The 25,055-nt window shown below is 35.5% G+C and overlaps 1 protein-coding gene across 1 annotated transcript in view; it reads right to left on the reverse strand.

The window, feature by feature from the left end:
* Positions 1–7,139: 7,139 nt before the first annotated feature.
* Positions 7,140–25,055, reverse strand: part of LOC132933977 (SLIT and NTRK-like protein 5) — a 37,590-nt gene continuing 19,674 nt past the window's right edge. Inside the window, exon 2 of the mRNA XM_061000252.1 lies at positions 7,140–12,921. Within this exon, the coding sequence (XP_060856235.1) occupies positions 10,995–12,881 (1,887 nt within the window). The 5' untranslated portion in view covers positions 12,882–12,921 and the 3' untranslated portion in view covers positions 7,140–10,994. The remainder of the gene's footprint in view (positions 12,922–25,055) is intronic.

The following is a 25,055-nucleotide window of genomic DNA, read 5'->3' on the forward strand; positions in this document are numbered from 1 at the left end:
TCTGGTGATGAATGGAAATTCGATGGAAGTTTCAGGTGTAAGTTTAAGTGTGTTTGATATTTTTCGATTGCATACTGTGGCGTATTTAGGAAATTTTCATGTAGGACTCCCTATAGTTAATTTTCCAAACACATTCGAGTGAGGAGCTCCCCTATAGAATATTTTAATATATATATTAGGTATTTAGATAGGTATTTATGTGGCCAATGGGAGGGGGTGTCTGTACCCCACGGACTCCTCTGTAAACACTGGACACCACTGATTGTATAAATTTATCTTAAATGTTTAACAGTTGGAATTATTATCCACAATGATTTTTCGACATGAAACTTTTGTTCTTGATACAGTAATAATTGAATATCTTCTTCAACTGTTTATAATATCGAAATATTAATTATTATTAAACGGAATAGATAATATTGTTACTCAAAGTTGTTACTAAAAAAAGTTAATGAAATAAAAATGAAGAGGTAAAAGCACTTCAAGCTCATTCAAGCACTTTTATATTATAATATATCCTTTTTTCGATTAAAAAATAATATTTTAATGAAATCGTTTTATGTTTGATTACTTATTTAAATAATACCTACAAAAAAAATGTCCTGATGGTTACAACGTTTATTTTAAATATTCTTTAAAAATTATTTATTTTTCTTAACTGTTAAATAAAATATAAGTTACCTTTGTGATTATGTTATTATCCATTAACATTACCTAAATATTAAATAATGACGTAATTGTTGTAATTATTTAAAAATACAATTAATGTTTAAATACTTAAATTAGATAGTCACGAACAATAGATTATAATTGTTTTGTTGTAATTGGTACTTTTAAAGACAATTATATAATAATAGGATAATAATAAATAGTAATTGCAGTCATAAAATAAACCAAATATGTCAGATGTCAAGTATGTATATGTTAATTCCACCTATCATTATAAATCATAACAACGCTCAAATACATTTTTATATGATACTAAATAATATATTATATACTCGTATAATATTATATCGATATGGTAAAAAGACATTAAGCCAAAGAAACCTTAGAAAAAAAAATAATAAGTTAATATAATAACATCGGTAGGAAGTAGATGTATCGATTGATATAACAAATCAAAGTATGACTAAATTAATATATTTATCGAAATGTATATTTTTCTGTAATAAATATTAACCATCAAGTATATATATATCCTGCATCAATATTATGCATAACGTTCGGGTGGGAAATATATTCATAAAGCTTCTCAATTTGCAAAAAGCGGATAAAGGGTTCCATATACCTATAGATTTTCAAAAAAACCTTTTTAAAAAAATTGTTATACAACAATTTATCAAGCTAAAATGCACTTAAAATTAGTTGTTATTAATAAATTGTATTAGATAATATTAATAAATACCATAATGTGTGAGTATTATTATTATTTACTATCTTGAAAATATGGAATGCAGGCTATAATATCTAAACAACACAAAAGTTATTTGTTATTATTTTATTGTATTGTATAAACAAATAATAACAATGTTATTGACTTAAATAGTTCTTCAATGGATAATTTAATATCTATGTTTTTCTAATATTAATATAAATGGGCAGTCATCATTGACTGACATGGTAATATATACCATGTTTCACAAACGAAAACTTTTAGTAGAGGTACACATACTTACCTATAATTAAAAAACTACTTATCGGTGATAAAAAAAAATTTTTTTACATTTAAGTTATCTTTTCTGAACAGTGTATAGATATTTTATACACCAATCCAAAATAGCTCTTGTAATGGGTTTTCAGTACTCATGTATCACCACCATTCTTCAATTAATTGATGTCCCAATAAAGTTGTTTCCCCTTTTACTTTGATGTTGTACTTGTGTTTTCATAAGCCTTTCCTTCGACCGTTAGTGTGCATACTTCAGTTTCAAGGCCAGCAAGCTATTGATTATTAATGACCAACTGATTTTTAAATCTAAACTTTTATAGAATTTCATTCTCTCGAATGGTTTGTCACTTTCAAACTTTTTTCTTAATCATATATTAATTTCTAATCGTGTTCACTCGTCTTAGTCTACAACATATTATTTTATTTTCTATATTATTTTATATGGCTCGCATGTAGATATTCAATGTGCGTATTCTTAAAAAAAAAAGCAAAAGTGAAGTGAACACACTGAACAAAACAAAATAAGCCGATGTTCAATCTAACGAGAGGTAGACGCTAGATTTACCTTAATCCTTATCCGTTGGTTTCACGTGCTTGTTAAACTTTAATGTATAGTGACATGTGAGGAAATTGACTTTAGCTTCCATACAACATTTTATAAATGGGTCCCTAAATTTACATGTTATTAAAAAATAAAAATCTAAAGACGTCGGCCAGATTTGTGGCCATATAGTGGCAGACCGACAGTGGGTGTTCGCACAAAACGCATTGTTATAACATTAAAAACATTTAAACATTTTTGACGTGTGAAAATCTTATGTTATAAATCATATTCGCGTGTCATAAAATATTATAATTCAAAGGTCTTCAAATGCGATAGTACTAATCTAAATGGAAAAATGTCGACGTTGAGTTTTCCCAACGTTATACTTCTTTTATTATAACGAGATAAAATATTAGGTCATTTTACTTAATTTTAATGTTCTCAGCAAATGTCCACAAAGCGAGAATAACACAAATCTATTGTTATAAATCCTAAACGATTATCCTCTCGGCATTTAGACTTTCAGAGTAACGTTTATACCGTTTAACGTGAAATGTGTGACTTTTGAAGTCTTATTGTAATACGTCAGGTTTATAACTCATTCGGTAGATATATTATATACATATTATCATGTCTAAGATACGTAAACAATAGAATACACCACGTTAGATAAAAACATCCGAGCATTGTTTTCGAACATTTAAAACATCTATTTTTGTAAGTCGTGTACGATATATTTCAACGACAGTCTAATAATATAATAATACCTCCGTTAAATTTGATGATACGTGTGTGTTGTGTATGAATGCAGCTGATTATTTTTCAGACAGACTGTCAGCTGAGGGTTTTCGTGTACCTTTATCATATCATATACAACATGCATACCTATTTATACACACGATCCAATACATCCAGAAATAATACTAATGCATAATTCAATAAGATGTTCACGAATCCCGGAATTCATATTATTTCGTACTTCCTGCAATTCACAATATTGTGTAGACGTCATAAATGGTAAAACGGTTGTATATACATCCGAGTCGTCTCTTATTTACGCCTAGTTGAATTTCTAACTTCAGAATTACTATGTACATAATATAGATGTTCGAATAGAACGTATGAAACCTTTTTACAAACATAAACATTGCTGGTATATCGATAATAATATTTATGTTAAATAATATTTGAATTTTCATCCGTTTTTATGTTTGTTGGTTCGGTTGTTTGTTCGTGGTAAGTGTTGTATAACTTACGGTTTACATTGTTTTCCCCGATTTAAGTCCCTTACAAATACACCCGATTTTATTTTATTTGTAGACGTCATAAATGCCTGACACAATAGTTTGACTGCTTTCATGATCCCAATCATAATTTTGATTATATTATACACGAATGCACCTATATCATAATTTTAATTATTCAGCTGTAAGTCAAAGAGTTGGTACGTTTTTTTTTTTTATTCTAAAATCAGTCGAATAAATTATCAACCCTGAAACTATAATACAATATCATAAATAACTGTGGAAAATAAAAATAATATTTGGGAGGAGAAAGAAATATCAGTAGTGGGGGGTAAACCTAGAACCCTACCATGTACACGCCATTGACTAGCTTACTTGACTAGCTTACTATATCGTTAAGTAGACACACAATACACCATCGACCTTACAATAAAACGGCTTGTACTCGAGCTCTTAATGAGCAAGTTTATAAAGACGCTTTTTGCAATAGTTTACTGATTCCGACGTTTCCATCCCTACAACGGGCAGTATGGAAAAACCCAACTGCTTGGTATGTACAACAAAGTTACGGTCTGATTAATATACATTACGAAAATTAATAAAGTATCCACGAAATGTCAATATTTGAATCATATTATTTGCTTTAGAGTTAAAATAACTGACCCAGGAACAAGGATTAATATTTCTCCCTTTTCAGTTTTATGTTAAGTGCATTTGTTCTAATATTAGGTTACGCCAACCATGGTGGAAATACGAAGCAATGTTTTTATTTCTACTCCACCCGTTAACGATACGGCGACAGTTCATGTCAGAGTTGTAGCTGTAGCATTGGTTTAATGAAATGTATAAATACGTAAATGCAGTATAATATATTTTTGTACGAATGAGAATCCGGAAGTACTACTGTTTAGCACCCACTCATGGACTCGTGTGTTTATTTTGTTGTTGTTTTATGGTTTTTTCTCAACTCCATAGCGGAACGTCGTGGTAATTTCACACTTGGAAAACGGATCTGGGCGGAGGAATATGCGTTGTATATCTACTATCTATTACATACTATTATATAATAATATAAACACGTATATCTATTGACGTGTGCATCATATTATTCAGTGGTAGATAACTTAAACCGTGCCATGAAGATAAACTTATTTTGTTATCACATTTTTAAGAGGCAGACATGACGGCTTCAATCAAATATAATAATTAAACGTTATGAGAGTAGTTCAGTTTATATTATAAATGTTGCAGAAGCACTAGAAAAATAGTTATTTATACGTTGGGTAAATATTACCATACTATCTGCAACTATATTAGTAGTCAGTAGTCACTCGCGTATTTTAGGCTTAATTAATAGGATGTTGTATTAAACATTGGTATAAAATATAAGTAACCACGTAATTACGTTATTTTGTCATCACTTGTGTTTTTTTTTTATTTGGTGCACAATCAGCCTAGGGTGTCGACACTTAATTGGGACGTGTTACGCGTACTACATAAATATTCAATAAGATCAGTCAAGATTTACAACTTAAACATTTTTTTTCAAATGCACATACCTACTTAACGGTTTGAATACTGAAATTGGTCCACGTATTTTTGGATAATAAAGCTTTATTTATTTGGTTATTTTACATATTAAAATAACAATCAAAATAAATGTATTGTTTTAAGTCTAAATCATTGGAATACCTTTACTGGTTGACATAACGTTACGTAAACAACATAATAATATAATTTATTTTTAATTATTTTTTTTCTTTATCTCACCTGCTCATCATTTTTTTCCCGACGACATAATACTACGATTAGTTTTCTCGTTTACCAACTAGGTTTTTTTCACGCATTGACAAGTTACTTAACTCAATCATCGCGTTCGTGAAGACCTTCAAAAGTATATTTTAAAAAAAAATCAATGACGCGTGCTCAAACAACAATATTATATTGTATTCACTCAATATAATGCCCGTCAAGTTGGCATCGGCACATTATGCTAGGAATATTTAAATAATAAATAGTATCAACAATTTACTAGAAATTTCCAGGCCATTATCGGTTTTATCATATTTTTATATCATCGCCCCTAAACTTTTAAAATGCCACTACCATATTGGATTTTGCGGATCATTTTATCAATTCAAAAAATTATGCCTGATTGTTTTTAATAGGTGGGCTTTTTAGAATTTTTCTAAGTCTCCCATTGCCTCCCTTGGAGGCTTACAATTTGATGTCAGCATTGGCACACTGTCCGATTCTAAAAAAAATCGTAAAAACCTATTTGAATAAATTTGCTTGATTTTCATGGTCATCCTCAGTCGCTTCATTAGAAACGCGACTTTAACACCTCCGTCTATTTTGAGTTTTAAGTCCGTAAAAAGGTGATTTTTTTCTCACTATTAATTTAATTGTTGTGATTGATTCAAAAGTTAACCATTCAAATGTTACTCAACTTTCACACAGTATTTTGGACTTTTGGTAATGGAAATAACTATTTAATTTTTTTTTTTTGGAACCGGACAGAGGCCTATTTGTTGTGGAATTACGGAATTAAGGATTTACGGCCCCTATCCCTAGAAAAATTCACAAATGGCCTATCAAATTCTAACAGATTGCTAGAAAATGTTTGATATTATTATTATAGTCCTAACTTCTAGCGTATTGTGCCGGTGCCAACTTAACGGCCATTACAATATTTACAATTTTATCAGTTCACCACGCACATATAAAATTGTATACATTCGTTGTTGTATATATTTAACTATTTAAGTATTTTTTTTTTTTTTTGATAGTAAACTGTCATTATTTTTTGTTTTTTGATTGCATCGTTTTAGTCATGGATAATTTGCACACCATCGTTGGTTTACTAATATTGATATCTATTACTATAATAAGTATAGTTACTAACACGGATTATAAGCGTATGTAGTTGTTATTATTGTAAACTATTTTACTTAATGCGGACCATATTGTCTTTAGGGTTATTACTTAATAGACCATCTATTACAATAATCCTTTATGGGTTGTGTTGTTGTTTTTGTCGGTGATTTCAATTATAATATTTATATTATTTACTACAGTACCTAAATGGTAAAAAAAACGTCTGACGGGAACCATAAAATTAAAACTAAAAAAATGTAAATGATAATAATAACAAAGCGGTTGTCTAACTTGAAGAAAATAAACGATTATTATCAATCACTATTTCAATATTATACTATAGTATAATACCTATATATATATATATTATATAAGTGGTGATAAATGATACGAAAAATAAAACGTTTATACTTTTTTTACGATTATTATTGTTATTATATTCTCCTGCCCCTTTGTCGTTATCGATTTATTCTTATAATAATAACTGAACGTAAAAAACGAACCGGAACTTTTGGTCTACATAGGATATATTATTATTTTACAATTCGTTTAAAATATAAGCACATCTCCGAGTATCTATATGCTATAGTATACGCATAATCAGCCGTAGATAGGCAAATAAAATTTACGTTTTTGTACAATATTCTCCGTGACTTGTCACTGTGCCCGTCTGTTGATCTGTTAAGTGGTTGTCCCCGCACTGGACAAGGGAGGGGTTCTACATCCGGCGACCAAATAGATGCACCAATGTGTACACAACACTAAATCATACGATTAGGTACCATAAAACAACGAACATTTGTATTTTTATGAGCATCAAATATAATTAACATTCTGTACAGTACACAATTATACATTTTTTATACACTATAATATTATTATATAAGTACAAAATAATACAACGTTAAAACTCGAATGAATAATTCGAGTCATTATACGCTCGCAACACTATAGCCTAATCAAATACAAATGATATGCATTTTACATAATATATATTATACACATAATAATTAATAATAATAATATAGGTAATAATGTAATATATATATATAATACGAAACAAACACAGAAATCAAAATTTTCACTTACAATGTGTAAACAATATAATATTATAATTACGTAAATATAATAAGAATAGTATATTATTATATTATATAGTATTGAATGAAGGTAGGATTGAAAAAAATTACTAATTTTTTACACGAGAGTTCGTTTACCCGTCGGGCGTGTTGTATGATTGTTTTAATATAATAAAATATTATTATTATTATCATACAATAAATAAATATATAATAATAATGCATCGTGACCTGATGCGGTAAAAACCAATAAATTAGTTAATAAAGATAACTGACACAATTAAGCAATGTGCTCGGTCTTATTTTCACACTTACAATTATACATATATTATTTACATGATATACACTCGTAAGTATATATATATATAGTATGACCTATTTATTTATGGCAATAGATAAGGGGCTATTATTCTCTGTAATAATCATGTTACTTTTAATTTAAGAAAAATAATTACACCAATGAATGATTATTAGTAACTGTTTCAGGTAAAAAGAAATAAAAAAGTACTAATTTTAGTCATATCGTGTAAAACATCAAGGGCTGTTAGTTTATTTTAACTTTCCAACAATGTATTATATTAACAACCCAATTGACTAGTTAAAAATTAAAATATATAATTAAGCATTGTTATGTTGTTGGATTATATTTGAATATTAGACAAACGAATTTACACCATTGCTTTTGTGAGCCTTCTACTCTAAAACGCTTTTGTTACTATGTGTAATGTTAACCAAAAATGAGCGTTAACTTTTAATTGTGTTTGTAAACTTCAAAATAGACAGGGAAATGTGTTGAAACGAAAATAAAGTAAATTTCTTATAAATTGATTGTAATCCAAATATGACGTGTCGACAAATAAAAGAGGTTTATGCAGAGCTTTACGAAAATAAAAAGTGATAACGACTGATAATGAAGTTCATACAGCCATGAATAATAGAGCGCCTTTGTGGTTAAATTTTTCGCTGAAGGTAGTGAGTAGTCGAAAAATAAAAAAATAAAAACGTGTGAAGAGAAACGTGTTGGAAAGAGGGTTGCTGTTAATTATTTTTGCACGTTAAAAAAAAAAAATAATAATAATGAATTCAACATTTACGTGTAATTAATTCAAGTTAAAAGTAGGTAAAAATTCTGCAGAGGTCAGATAATATACGTGAACGTAATATTACTAGGTAGGAATTGAACGCGTAGTCGAGGGACACGTAGATGATTAATCAAAATGATCATCATTATATACTGTTGAAATGACAAGCACACGCAAAAATATCATTATCACAGAGCCTTTATAGTCAATTTTAACGTTTTTTTTTATTTTTTTATGGCACAAAACAGTGGTTAAACTATAATGCTATACGCGACCCATTCGTTTACATAATATTATTTTGTTTTATCGTGTTGTATCGGCCGTTTGGAATCGTTAAACGCGCTTTAATAAAAAAAAAAAAAAAAAACGACCGAAAAATCGATGCGAGACGGCATCTAATAACCGTCACTATATACGACTATTATAGTACCTATAAACCTGTAGTTGGTTGCGGTTGTGTGGTTGTTGTGTTTCGTTTAAAACCGTTGTACGAAGTAGCCGTTGATGTATTTACATGGGTATGTCGATCGATAAATAACAACGGTCGAGTGGGGCCGTTTAATCATTTTCAAACGCGTCCGTTGGGGCTACAAGATTTTTGAACAGCGTCCACAGTGCTACGACGTTGCCGGGTGTGTGTGTATAGGAATCTTATTGCACTTGAGTGAGGACAGATTCGAAGTACTCGTAAACACGTCGCTCCGCAGCGGACTGTATACGATCGAGGGGATTAATATTATAAGTGTGAAATGGTGGGGATGGGAAGGAGGTGGCCGAGTAGAAATAATGACACTAATATCGTTGTATAAAAATCAATTATCGAACAATAATAAATAAAAATTAAATTATAAAAGAAAGTGAGACCCGCGTAGAAACGGGATCGCGCCGACATCGATTGCCGTTGAGCCTCTATTGGAAAGCGAGCGAACCAAAAAAAAAATAATAATAATTTAATTTACCAATAAACGGTGAAAGATCGTTTTAAACATTTATTTTTTTCCATTTTTCAAACGGCAACTATAGACACAGATAGCAGAGAGAATAATATAATAGCTAATATAATATATCCGGCGGAGAGTATAGCGTGTCACTCAGCAGGAATCTGGCCGTGTGATGTGAGGAAAATACATAATGCATATCGACACAGTGCATGCGACACCGGTGTGTAGTCGTCTACCATGCATTTCGTTACGGGTAAATGCAACAGATTTTCATTAGATAACATTGTTATGGGTATTTTTTTTGTAAGGCTACTTAATTGAAAACATTCCATATAAGCACAAAGACGTATTATAATAATTGCGTAATAATATTTTTTTCAACCCTAACAACACTACTAATAATCAAAATGAATTTTATTTTATTTTTACTTTTTTTTTTTTTAGAAAAATACCATTATAATATTATGACGTAATACACTATGAAACCGTATTGAATATTATAATATATTATATAAAAAAGAGAGTAATTATTATGTTAAGTAAGTTATTTTAAATATTAATGTATAACATATATTATATTATGATAGTAATAATAATTTTTATAAAAAGTAGAGAGCTACACATAATATAATGACGATTTCTAAAATTGATCATTATTAGCACAAAAAAATCGTCGGATTTGGATTACAACAACAGTACCTTTATTTATTTATTGAAGAACGTCTGACTCGTACAAAGGGTCGATCACATGAATGTTTGATCAGAATACAACAAGAAAAATGATTAATTTATCTTTTTTACAAAACATTAATTTTTTTATAAACTAATACTCTACGACTAGATCTATAATTTGTGTGTCCAACGTTCTCCAAACACAGATACATGTTGATGCGTAATACGGTAGCGGTGGCCGCGACGGTGTTGGTTTTCCTATATTGAATATTTTTCCGGACTCGATCATGAACGTATCCCATGAAACACAACGACTACAGTCTTTACTCTTTCGAATTTTCATCAAATGGTATATATTATACACCGACACATACCCACAATGAGGCATAGCGCGTGCTTTACATGTTACGCGATCGATGAGATGCGTAACTGGTTTACAAAGGCCTCTTATCCTCTCCCCCGCCCTACAGCCACCAGTACACTCGAGACAACAGCTTCCGTAGCACTTAAGCCGGTTACGGGATAGTGGCTGGATGGTGATGTATGATGGGGAGGAGGATGGAGAGGGGATCGTGTGCGTCGGATTATTTTTTATCGGTGCGATCGGGGTCTTCGGGGCAGAGGGGCAAGTAAAACGGGGTCGGCAAGTGCGTATTATTTGTGGCTGGGCTTAAGAGTCGCAAAAACGACGGAGAGAGTGAGGGTGGTAAACACGGTAACCGGGCGGCGGTAGAGATCGGTTGTTCAAGGTTTGGCCACCGCCTCCGTATTTGGAGATTTCGCCGGAAATGTATGAAAAGCCGGTGACATTAGTAGTACCGTCGGATGTTCCGGCGGCTTGGTATCGCCTCTCGCCCGTTGGCGTTGAGGCGAAAAGCTCTAGCTACAGTTCCGTGACCGGTATCGGCTTGTCGTTGCGGTGCGGCATTGTGTTCTGGTGGCGTGGTTGCTGTGGCTGGTAAAGGTGTTGGTTGTGGTGACTGTAAGTACCGTGATGCAGTGGTGGCGGGGGTGGAGGTGGTGGTGCCGGCGCCATCATCATCATCATGTGATGGTCGTTGCTATGATGCTGATGCTGCTGCTGCTGGATGTGCTGCTGAAAGTTCTGGAGGTGGTGATGCTGCTGCTTGTGCTGCTGTGGCTGACTGTGATGCTGAACGCCACCGTGGTGCTGGTTGTGCTGCTGCGAGTTATGGTGTTGGGGCTGGTGGTGGTGATGGTGTTGTTGTTGTTGCTGTTGTTGTTGTTGTGGTTGGTGTCCGTGAGGACCAGTGTGATGTTGCGTGTTTGTGTTCCGGACGATGAATTCATCGTCTGAGAACGTCTTCTGGTACTCTAGGTCCTTTCGGTTTACCGTCTCCTTGTTCCAGAACGTTTTCTTCAATGAATGGTGCAGACGCTTCCGGAACCGGTACGCCAACAGCAACATGAGCGCTATGAACGCTACGGTGCACCCGAAAACTGCACCCACGATGGCCTGCTGCCTGGTGTAGTACTTGGCGCATGACAGGTCGTCGGACCCAAGTGAGTTGAGTGGCTTGTCCTTGAGTGGTGCCGGGCTGGCGCAGTTAACGTGGCTGGTGTTACGGCGAGCCAGCAGTTCCTTGAGCCACAGCACTGAACACTCGCACACCAGTGGGTTCTCGGTCAAGTCGATCTGCTGCAATTCTTGCCATGTGACCATCGCCTCGGCAAACGATGTGAATGCGTTGTTGCGCATGATCAGGTTCCGGAGGTTGGGTAGCCCCATAAACGCACCGTTTTCAATGGTCGCTAGCTGTTTATTGCTACTAAAGTTTATGGTTTCTAGGTTGAGGTTGTCGTTGAACACACCTTTTTTTATAACGGACAGTTGAGACGCACCTGACACATCAATCGATCGCAAGTTGGCTAGCCCTTTGAACGCGTTTGGTTCAATCGTCACAAAGTCGTTCTGCCCCACACACAGGTCTTCCAACCGATTCAGGTCAGACAACTGTTTGGTGGGTATGGCTGACAGCCGGTTGTCCGTTAGCACCAGTCGCCTGAGTACGGTTAGTCCTTTGAAAGCATTGGTACTGATGTTGATCAACGCTGCGCCGGTAAGCTCGAGCACGGACAGCCGGCCGAGTCCCGCAAAACAGTCATCGTCCAGCGTGGTGAACGCGTTCAGGCCGATGCGCATCTCAGCAAGGTTTCCTAGGAACTTGAATGCGGGCGTGGGTATAGCTCGGAGCTGGTTGTCATCCAAGTACAGAACCCGAAGTCGGGTTAGGCCCTGGAACGAGGCCGGATCAATGCGGGTGATGCGGTTGGCGCCCAAGTCGAGTTCCTCGAGTTTGGGCAGCGCTGCGAACAGCCGATCGGGCAGGTCTTCCAGATAGTTGCCACGCAGGTTCAGTATGGTTAGTGACGCCAACCCGATGAACGTCTTGTTGTTGATTGACGAGATCTTATTGTGATTTAGGTGGAGCTCAACGAGCTTCTCCTGGGCCTCGAACCCTTTGTTGGGTATGTTCACCAGGTGGTTGTGCGATATATCCACATACTGCAGTGCCCCGTAAAACTGAAACGATGCGTCCACGATCTTGATGCGGTTATACATGAGCATCAGTCTCTGGATGGACGGGTTCAGTGTGATTGGGATCACGTCCAGATTGCCCTCCTTGCATAGCACCACCAGCGTATCGTCGTCACATGAGCAATTTGACGGGCAGTGGGCCCTTATCATTGCGGTCACGGCCAATATCGTGAGGGCCCACGTGGCCGAGACGCGGTTGGTCGCAAACATTCCGGTCCGCTGTGGCTTACACGGTCCGCAAGCGAAACATCTGCAAAACGATAAAAAAAAATCGTTAAAAGTGATCAACAAAATACGATTATAATACAATGTTATTATAGATTTAAATACACGAGGACGGTCGTGTGTGATAATCTGCACTCGGACCCTTTTCAATATCATTATTTATACATGTATTAAATGTAATATTGTATTATGATTTTGCGCCCAATTTTAAACACAGCTAAATGCTAAATTATCTAATATCTAATGGTATATCTAGTTTTTAATATGATTTTATGACTGTTGCGTACTGTAAGAGTAAATATATATTTGTTCGTATAACCATATAGGTGACGTTAAATTTACATAAAATGTGTATATTATCTACAGCACAATCACAACAGTTGTATCCGCGAATATTAACGACTTCACAAAATACATTATGTTTTAAAACGCATTAAGGTCAGAGTATAGCGCCGCGATTTCTCTGTTGCAATGATGTTTTATAAAAAGGTTTTTCTCTGTTACTAGTAATGTCAGCAATTGCATGTCATGTAAAATGGAAAAAGAAATCTAATGAGTAGGGAAATATTCCAAGGCGTGTATGCCACAAATCAATAATGCACACCTGTTTTTTACGTACTTTAGAAATACCAGGAATCATTCTATATAATGTAATACATAATATTGAAAGCATACATTGATAAATAATGATTATGAACCGTCGGACTTTAGCACGATGTCTTTAACCTTTCGCGGTCACCTAAATCACTTATCGAACGGCCAAGGTCGAATTCGCGAGTGTTTCGACAAAATACTAGTTAAATAATTATTGTTTACACGTCCATTTTTACTTTTATTTTTCTATATCGTTCCGTTCGCATGTTAAACTACAAAATATTGAACATAATAAACACTACAGTTGATTTATTACGAGACCCCTAAACGTGATTGATATATTATTATATTATTATGTATTTTACGCACACAATCTGCAGTGTGCGCGAGATTAAGTGAGCCATAAGTAAATAGGCTACAGTGAAAAGCTATTTAAATTTTTGTATTTCAAATTTTATAGAATTTCATACATGAATGCGTCGCTTAAGAAGCAACAAAGGCGATTAGTATATTATTATATGACTCACGTGGGGGAAAGAATAACCCGAAATGTTGTAATATATTTTTATCGATCATCTGCAGAGTGTGTGGAGAGTACACACAATATTATTAAAACACGGATACGATGCACTTAATAATAATAATAATAATAATAATAATAACAACAACAAAATAATAGTACGTTATAACATTATGTGTTGACAAAGCAGGGATTTGGTTAAGTCGGGCTAGGCGTTGGATGCGAAACGATTGCGCTCAACGATAATATTTTGCAAACGCGTAAAATAAAATCGTGCCTGGACGCGGCGCGGACGATGGTAGCAAACCGAAACTATTCCGACGCGCGTGAAACAACCGCCGCGTCGTTGTCGTTGTCGTTGATTTATTACTATTATGGTTTAATTATTTTTTTCAACACGTTTTTGTTATTCTTTGTATTTTTGTATTTTTTTTTTTTTTTTGATTCGTAAGCAAAACGATTGTATTTGAAATGTTTTGGTTGAAAATATGTGTGCGGAAAAAGCTGTTTAATTTTTTCAAACATTTTTTTTTTTATTTCACACGTTCGCACGTTATAAATCGACCCCCACACGACAATATTAAAGTATTATTAAAATGCTTAACCGCAGTTTTTATTTCTCGTTAATGAGACGTAACTTAGTGAAACTGGTTTTTATCCATGTAGAACGAACCTCGAGGACGACGACCAACAAAGAGAGGAATACAAATAAAACGAAACGTCAAAGTATTAAAATTATAGTCTGATGGTTAGTGATATTTTTTATTTTTTTTTTGTTAATGTCCGTCGTAGAGATATTAATTCCGATAGTGTCCGTCAATAGAGGTTTTTAGATTTTTACTGTTCGTAAAAGTTACATCACTATAATAGGACATGTACATTTTTCTGCTCGATCGTGTCGTAAACTATATGAGCACCAGAGCGCACTAAACATAATTTATTTCCTAACGTTGTGAACACGAATATTTACATAACATTATCAGGGAACGTTTTTGATAGAAGAAATTGTTTTGTTTTTATTAAGTGCGTATTTTTAAATGTTGTGACTTAAATATATATTTTTATTTTTTTATTCCCAAAGGGTTATGACATTTTCCGATTTATTTTTTCAACAGAAACAGAAACAGATTTTTTAAATAATATTTTTAAGTAAGTACCAGGAACAATAGTAATTGTTTATTTAAAAATAAAGTAAGCACCTATATACAGAATTTTACCAGCCACTCCTCTCTAAAAGAAATTAGGACGTTTATCAAAGGTATTCGAATTACGTTACGATAATTTATTTCAATAATAATATATTATATAAAATTATTACAAGCGTAGTCACCGCGTTAATAGCTATAGACCGCCCGTAAATCGTGTTGTACCTACTATAAAGGTGGGTTATTATACGGTCAGTTAAACCTCGCGAACAATTTTTTTTTTATATTTTGTGCAGTTCTTTTGAGCAATTAAACTGAGTAACTGCGTATAACTGTGACATTTTTGTACGAATTTTAGTTGATATAATAAAACGCCGTCATCGTCGGGAAATGATAAAATTATAAAACTATGCCACTTGCCGTCGCGCAGAAACCATAATTATATCGAATATTCGGTTCCGTCCACGCAGCCGTCACCGTAGAGTACGAAATGGGTTGATTGTAATATAATATATTATTGTCTTTATTAAAAACTTGCACAAGACCGACGGTTGTACGGCACCGCAAACTTTTTACTTTTTCAATTATGTTACTGCATCGACATGTTTTATGTTTTCGGGAATTGTTTTTCTCCGTATACGCACGTGAACGGCGAACACATTACCTGCACTACTTAATCGAATTCGAAATTATTCAAAAGTACCTAACAACCTTATATCGCCCTTCATGCGTGTAACGGGAGGGGTAATCGCCCACCCCTCAGGGGTTTGCCCCATCCGACGTCGCTATACATATTATATAATAATACGTGTAATAGTTTTTAACTACGAAACCTATAGGTATAGGTAGTAAGTACCCGTACATTATGTGAACGTTGAGCGCTCACAAAGTCGCAAATGATTTCCATTCAATTTTGATACAAAGCCGACCCAAGCTCATGCGTTCATCAAAACTTTATTCCTGCAGTACACTGGAAATGCTGTGCTTAATCCATTTTTTTTTTCGACGTTCCCGGGAATCTAACGTTTAAACTTTAAAGTTTCCCCATCTATATAGGGATCCCTAGTTCTCTCTCTATATCTGTCTGTTTGTCTGTCCCTCTCACTCTCTATCTCTTTCTCTCTCTCTCTCTCTCTCTCTCTCCCTCTCTCTCTCTATCTCGCTATGCATTGTGTGCCACTTCAACGAAGTACGAACACTAACACGTACAACGGAATCGTATGCCCGTATCAGCTGTAGGTAGGTAGCAATAATAGTGTACACGCCGCCGTGCTGGAAATATATAATAATTTACAAGTTTATACGGTCTCGTCGAGTTTCACGTACGTACGTTTTGCATACCTGCAATGCATTTTGCGTGTCTACGAATCGGGTGATACACGAAAAATGTCACAGTCTGTACGCGAACACCGTTCGTGAATTTATTATTTAAATGGTTTACCAGCTATACTATATTATATAAGACCTATAGGTCCCATAACGGGTGTGGTCTTTCTTTTCCGTCCCATCGGCGCACTGCAGAACATATTTTATGCACACTGCGTCTATCGATTATCGAATATTATTATGATATTATCGTTATTCAAAACACAGTTCGAAAAACCATCCGTGTGCGCGTTATGTATATTATAATATTATAATGTTATCTGCGATGAAGTGCCTTTGTCAAACTGTATTTTGTGTATTTTTTTTTTTACTTAAAAAAGGTATATAATAGTCTCGTAACTGCGCTATCGTTCTCTGAGTTAGGTTCACCAGTGATTCACCGTGAGAAAAGCGACTGTGTGTGTCGCGCTGCAACTTGTATTCGTTTCAAGATGGAGATAACGGAAAGCGGGTGGAGGCGGCGGCGTCGTTGTTATACTATATAGTGATGATGGGAGACGGATTTAGACGGAATTCTGTAGGGCGAGGAGCACCTTTAAAACGCCGTTGCGAGTGAGCACGGAATTAAAAACGAGTGTTAAACTAACGAAAATAAATATTATACTATTTCTTTCCACCAGCGCCGCCCGCGAGTAAAACATTGACCTGTTCAGTGTTCGTTCTGCACCGCATCGCCAACGCCACCGCAGCAACCGCGTGTGACGAGTGGCGGTCGTAGGTTTATTCAAGTCGTCGTCTATTTTATTATTATATACATTGGCGTTCGAGATTTTCACGTACTCGTTGAACATTACAACTCATCGGTGACTAAGTTGTCCGCGTGCAGACGGTTAATGTATAATATAACATTATGTGCGCACAGGATAATAAAAACATATTAAATAATATTAAACACACATCTTGTTATTTAAATACGGACAGCCTGGGGTGAAAAATGCAAACGATACGCCGTCGGGGTGGGCGAAAAATGGACTCCCGAAAATATTACATTATAAATCCTACAGCGCACCCGCATATATTAATTTAAAAAAAAAAAAAAACGAGAACAATAAATTTTAATATTATAATATTCTGCTGTTTTCATTTTTTAGGTCGCTGTCGTCGCCACCGTGGTCGTTGATCAAACTGTGAGAGATTTGTTCGTTTAATATAATAATTACTATCATGTCGTGTTACCATTGCCACCCGGTCAGTATAGTATTATAATATTTAAACACACAGCTGTGGCGAAAGGTCTGTGGATTGGTTGGGGATGGGAACTCAAAAACATATCTCAGCGTAATAATATATTATATTTTTATAGATAAATAAATAATCATAGGTAACTTATAAAGTGTACACGTGGAAAATTATGGACATTTTAATATTATTGTTGTGTTTATTATAATACGTGGGCGGTTCGTTCACCTTTTTCCCCCTAATGACCTGGCAGTGTTCGAGATGGTAATATTACTAATTACGCGTATCATAATATTACATAATGTATATCTATCTCGTCGTTCGTATAACTGCAAATGATAACGTCGTAATAGTGTTATTTTTTTTGTGTACCTATATAACATTATAGTATTATGTTTAAACCGTTACACGTTCGTCATCGAATAATATCATAGTAATAATTTGGAGTTTTCGTTTAGATAACACAAAATATGTTCCGTTTGTTTTTATTGTTATTTATATTTTTCTTTTTTATCAACATTTTTTTAATAACTTATTGTTTTATCTTGAAAATATTTTCTGGTTTATTTATTAAATTTATAAAAACCGTTTAGCTTGTTCGGGTGAACTGTAAAAATACATTAGAAAGTTAGAAAACTCAGTAGAGTAGATAACGTTTTTATATTAATTCTATACGATAGTATTTTTGTAAAGGATTTTTCGAGTTGATTACACAATACAAATCGGTATTAGTCAGCTTCATCAATATTTATTTATTTATTTATCTTTAATTCTCTCTATAATCTCTCTTTTTTTTCCTCTTTCATCCATTTAATCCTAACCGAGGGGAGGAGTTGTTCATCAGATGATGCTATTATTATATTATTTTAAGGGTAGCAATTCCATTGTCGTAGAAAATTTGTGTCAAAAAGGATTTGAATAAGGATCATACAAACGGAGGGATTTCGCAATACAACCTCTCTGTGTTTATTTGTTTAATATAATGTCATTATTTATTTTAGGGAGTATTTTTTTTATCACTGTTCTAACAGTCTTCGTCTTTGTCATTTTTATTCTAATTTATGTAACGTAATACATTTTTACAGTAGGTAGGTAGGTACATTTCTGGAGAGAATTTCGACGAATACGAATATTTTGCATAATACAGGCAAATTGAATATTGCCAGTATGACAATGCGCGTTTCTGTGACAAAAAGAAACTCAGGGCCTCGGCAGTGTATCATAGTTACAGTATAAATGCTTGTAAACACGCGTTTAATTTTATGCGAAGAACTGAATAGACCTTAATGATTGCGTATTTAATTAAGCGTTGACACGTTTATTAACTGCGACGGCCACGAAGTGTAAGGCGACGACGGGACACGGTTTTACAGTAACATTGTTGTTTATTGTTTTTATTACTTAAACATAATATTTGGTTTACCCATAACCTAATTGGAAACATTTCTACAATTACATTGGAATTTAATACATGTAATACACCGCCCCGGGCATAATGTTTTATTAGTATATTACATACGTATAGATATATTGTTATACAATGATAGTAGGTACGCAATCAATAATCAACAATGGAAATGTTGTGTGCATAGCAGTAAACGGTTGCCTGTCGTGTTGACGAAACGCTGCAGCCTGCAGCATTAATGACGAATAAAAGGGGGTGGGCCGAGGAGGGACGAAAAGAAAGAAGTTGTAGGTAAATAAATAAACAAAAATCCGTCAAAATCCATTCGTCAGTCGATTTATTATTCAACAGACGTTCGATTTATATATACGACACACACATACACGCACATATAGTGTTTTCTGTTGGTCCGATGGTTTTGTTTTGTTTGGTCTCGACGGAGGCCTAACCGGCAGGTGGAGATCGCACTCCTTGTCGGATAAGTGAATTGTCCTGTTTCTTTGAACCATTTTTCCGAGCATGTTCAAGTGTACCTACAGGATCCGATGCGGTCATAGCCGTCGTGTATATATACAAAGTAATATACATATTATACATAATATATATATAACAAGAAATTTAAAAAAAAAAAAAGTAAAAGAACCTTTTTCCGCGACTTTTGCAAGTTTAATCATTATTCGCCTACCGGTCAAGAAGCCCGTTGAAATGTACGTCAAATACACGCGTTAGTCTTTATCTCTCTCTTTTTTCTCTCTCACCCACTCTCTTTATATAAAATATAATATATCCATATATACATATATATAAATATTTTCATATTTCATATTCTTATGTACAGGTACTCGCTATTAACCGTTCTGCAAAAACGTATACCCGACGCGCATGATGATAAACCGCCTTGGAATGTAAATTTCTTCAGTAAAACAGTCGCAGAAATATTTTATTTATTTTTCTCAACAATTCTGTGCGCGACCGGATAAAAGCATGAAACGCGACTACGTAGATATATTTACTCGTATACGCACATATAATATACAGCTACGTATTATATTACAGGGTATATGCTATGTACACATCCACATACACTCTCATATACTATCATACATACATGCATATATAAGCGTATGTGTCGTGTGTGTGTATGTGGATATAAGAGACCATCATGACCACGGTTGGCGGCTCTCCTTAACTTGGTTAATAGGTATCAAAAGAGGGACGCGATTGGACCGATCTCCGGGTACGATGGAGTTGACCTACTTTTGTTCAAAGACCGCGCGGCACACAGAACAACGCTCAAACGAACGAATTTTTCTACGTTTATATAGATTTATTTATGATCTCAGACGGGTAATTGCTCGGCGACGTTTTGTTTTCGCCAATTACATATTGTTCTCCGGACAAATTGCTTTTGCTAGACATATTTTTGCAGCGAACGTTTCACAAAGCAATTCGTATATATATATGCGTAGGTAATTGTATACAGTATATATTTTATATACATATATATATATAATATATATACAAACACACTCGGTGCTAAAACAACAAATCTTTTTCGGCTTTTGTCGTTTAGGGAGTTTTCGAATTACACGCCCAGACGTCAGACGAATTCCTTCGAATAGTAATTTTTCTGAAAGCCCTCCGCTTAAACAGGAATACAAACAATATAACTTATAACGACAGCATAAGAAAACCTTTGCTTTCGCCGACTTTTGAATTTCAACAATATTCGTGGAGGACTTTGTTTTATAAGTATATGCAAAACTTAATGTCTTTATGTTTGTTATGTAATTATCATAATTATAATTACAATAACAATATACTCGGAGACTAATCCTACAGTTCGCTGCAGCTATAAGAATATTTTTAATCCTATCTTGCGTGATGTACCTATATTATATTATTATATAATATGTTTTCACTGTTCTTAGTTATTATTATAATTCGGTAATGTTAACGTATCCCGGAATGAAGCTGTGTGTGTGTGTATATATATATATATATACATGTATAGTAGCTATTCAATTCACCCGAAAAAAGGTTTTAAATTAGTACGTAGGTAGCGAAAACATCGCACAAACTGCAGAAGAAAATAATATAAACGTATATAATATCCGTAAACGGTATAGGTTATACCATAGGTGTATATACCATGATATATATTATATATATATATATATTGAAAACGGTGCAGGGTACCGCGCGATGCCTGATGCCATTATACATGACCGTTGGTCGAAAAATGCATACATATATACGCACACGGACGGGCCAACCAGACGGGACTATGGTCCGCGAATAAATCGATTGTCGTCCGCATACGAGTGGAATGCTGCACGTCGTTTAAAGAGGAAAAAAAATTAAACGAAAAAAGAAAAAAATCTATATATATATATATATAATAAAAATAATAATAATACCTATATATGTACGCCGGGGCGACGGTGGCCCCCGTTATATTATATATATATATATATTATATTATATTATTATATAGGTATATGTGTGTATAGAACAAGCGCTCGAAACCGAGGTAAAATTCAATTCGGTTTTGCGGACCCCGAACGGCAAGGCGGCCGGAGGGAACCCCGTATCGGGGCCATATACACACACACACACACACACACACATAAATATATATATATAACGACACACCGACGACGACAATACACACGGTTTGGCGTGGTCCCAAGTCTGCGCCGTACAGCTATATACCATTATAGTGCATAAGACACGAGCTGCGTTTCGGTCCTCGACGGCGGGGTCGTAATACGTATATTATATTGTAATTGCGTTATATCCGCACCGGAGGCGCCGTCCAAGTCTGTTTGTCATAATATCATAATATATATATATATTTTTAATTTATTCCGTTTTCATTTATATCATATACATGCATATAATATATGTAATATACACGTGTTATGTGTGCGTCGTGTTCAGCGGGTCGGGCGAAAAAAGCTCGTCTCGGTAACCGGCCAAAGTATATATATATATATATATTTTACTTGCACCCGCTATGATCAGCAGTTTAGATTTCGTGTGCACTCTGTACCTACTACGCTGCTGCTGCTGCAGATAATGCGCCCGTGGTATATACAGGTAATATCCATATTATTATTTTATAAGACCGCATATTATAGTCGTAACGATCGTCGTGCGACCGATAGAATTTTTTCGTTTCGTCGTACTGCAGTGTCGTCGATAAATTGATGGAAAAACAACGTGCCGTGGTTCCATAATAATTGACTCGGCCGTACGAAAAGAAATGAATAGGTCTGGTGTGCCGCTGCTGTGCAATCAATCGCTCGGAAAGCGCCAAGAACCGGAGCGCGCGCATAATAATAATATAGGACGTGCAATAGACATTGTAGGCGGTGGGCATGGATCGCGTAAAAGACGAGCAAATTATAAAATAAAATACATTATGATTTAACGGTCGACCGGAAGAGTCTGTCCCGGTGCGGTGACAATATCGGTGGAAACGATCGAACAACGTAATAATGTTGTACGTCTTGTGGCGTATTGTGAGCGTCGGAGAAAAAAAAAACACGATGCACGCGATAAACGGCCGGCCGCGGTTGCATATTATTACACTATTGCAGACACACACACACACACACATTGCACATATAACAATACACACACTGTTCGTAAACACACATACATATTATAAATAACTATTATACATAAGAACGCAGCTAGAAGGATTTTATTGCGCTCACCCCGACCGTATAATAATATATTATATTATCGAGTGCATACGTGTTGCAGCGACTGCAGTTTCTCGCCGTGTGCATGGAAACGCCATGAAAATATGATTGGTGGCAAAGGGAGGGGTGGGGGGGGGGTGTGTGGCCCATAAAAAACCGTGTTTGTGCACGCACGTTTTAATAAGCGTACCGTGTTCTATATAGAAATACGCGCGCGTGAATGCTATGTGCATTATAAATATCACACGCTTTGCCGGAGAAAAACAAGAAACCAAAACACGGCTTTCGTGTGCACGAGAGTCGTAGTCGGTACCGATATATTATTATACGTATTTATATGGGTAAGTAATATATATAATATATATATATATATATGAATCGAATGTACGGCGATATTGCGAAATACTATGTGTGGAGCGCATATTATTATACCGGGTCACGGAACGATTATCGCCTTTACATTCCCCCGACGAGTACCTATACGAGATACCCGTGCGCATGTGATGGATCTATACATTTCAATATAAAATTATGTATATTGTATATATATATATTGTGTATAGTGTAATATGTTATTAAAATATATTGTACTCCGTAAACTAGAGAGGTCAATGTCGCTCGCGTCTCTGGGTGAATGGGTTGTGGGGGTACGAGAGGCATTTTTTTTTTCGCGAAACATACCTACAGCGGTGGTAGGTATAGTATGACTGGGACGTCACACGCAAAAAACGCATGTGCAACTGGCGTGTATCGTACATATAAGTTGTACCTGCATTGCATTATACATTAGATAATATCGGTGTCCGACGGACCGGCGGGGAAGCGGCGTCATGAGGAGGGGTGTCAGAATAATATCAGAAAGCATAATAATATACAATATATTATACTCTTCGGGTCTCGCCGCCGTATATATTATTATACTCGCACAGACTATTTATACGGTCATGGTATGGGCGATATCATCGGCGGCGGTGCGGCAGGGTCGGATGGGGAGGCGTGACCGGATCCGCGCAAACGGCCGCGGCGGAATCGCGGTTAATGCCGAGCATCGTTTGTGCGCGCGTTTCGCCGCAGAGTCGCAAATCCGCCCACCCGCCCGCCAGCCCACCCGTTTGTCGTAGCCACCGAGTTTTTATTTTTCTCCGACTCCTCTCCCTCGATCTCTCCCTCTCTCTCGCACACACTCTTTCCCCCCTCGGAAGTGCGTGCAAACGCCAAAGCGACCGCCGGGTGGACGGCAGCTGCATTATTATTAAATTCAGGGTACGTACGCGTCCGAGAGCTCCCCACCCCCGCGGCGACGAAACAACACACACGCACACACACGTACTAGCAGAAATGTATATTATAATATTATTTTGTTGTACCTATTCGAGCAATATAAACACAATATTATTATTATTGTTATCATAATGTGTATATACACAGAGTGCACCTATGGGAGTGTTTGGCCAAATCTCAAAGACCGAAACATGTTTAAAATACAATATATATACATGACGTGTATATAATTTATAGGTACCTACAGTATACAACAATAATAAAATATAGGTGTCACGTGTTTTGATCGGTTTTGTTGTGGACAAAAAAAATAAATAAATCCGTCTCACGCGGTTATTGGAATTCTTTTGCCCGACTATATACGAGCATAATAATATCATCCATCCCGTCGCCGTGGATCGTTTCCCGTGCATAATATTATAACATTTTCGAGACATCATACAATGCGGAATAGGTCTGACAATGGAAATATATATAACAATAATAATACCGCCACAGTGGCACACACAGCGCAGTCACCATCGGGATGATAATAATAATATGTCGTTGGCATTAAAATATACAATACGCTATCGGGCATTATTTATATTTCGGTTGTTAAACGACGCCAGAAATCGGAATAATCGGGAAATGCGTGCAGAGTTTTACGACCGCGCCGGCCACGTCAGCTGCACCGAGTCGGACGACGGCGAGGGGGAACATTACAGTTCCGATGTTTTTTCCTCGGACGCCACTGCAGCGCAGTAAATTTGTCGAAAATGAAATATACTCTTCGAGCTTTTGGAAATCCCTCCGGTACAACAAACCAAAATGGATGGAACCGCGGGGGATATGGATTGGCGGGTAGGTGGGTGCAGGGTGTATAGCTTTGGATAAACGCACGACAGTCGACAACTAATAAACGACGGTCGGGCCATAGAATATGAAGTATACATT

This window comes from Metopolophium dirhodum, chromosome 1 (genome assembly GCF_019925205.1).
Source record: "Metopolophium dirhodum isolate CAU chromosome 1, ASM1992520v1, whole genome shotgun sequence".
Lineage (NCBI taxonomy): Eukaryota > Metazoa > Arthropoda > Insecta > Hemiptera > Aphididae > Metopolophium > Metopolophium dirhodum.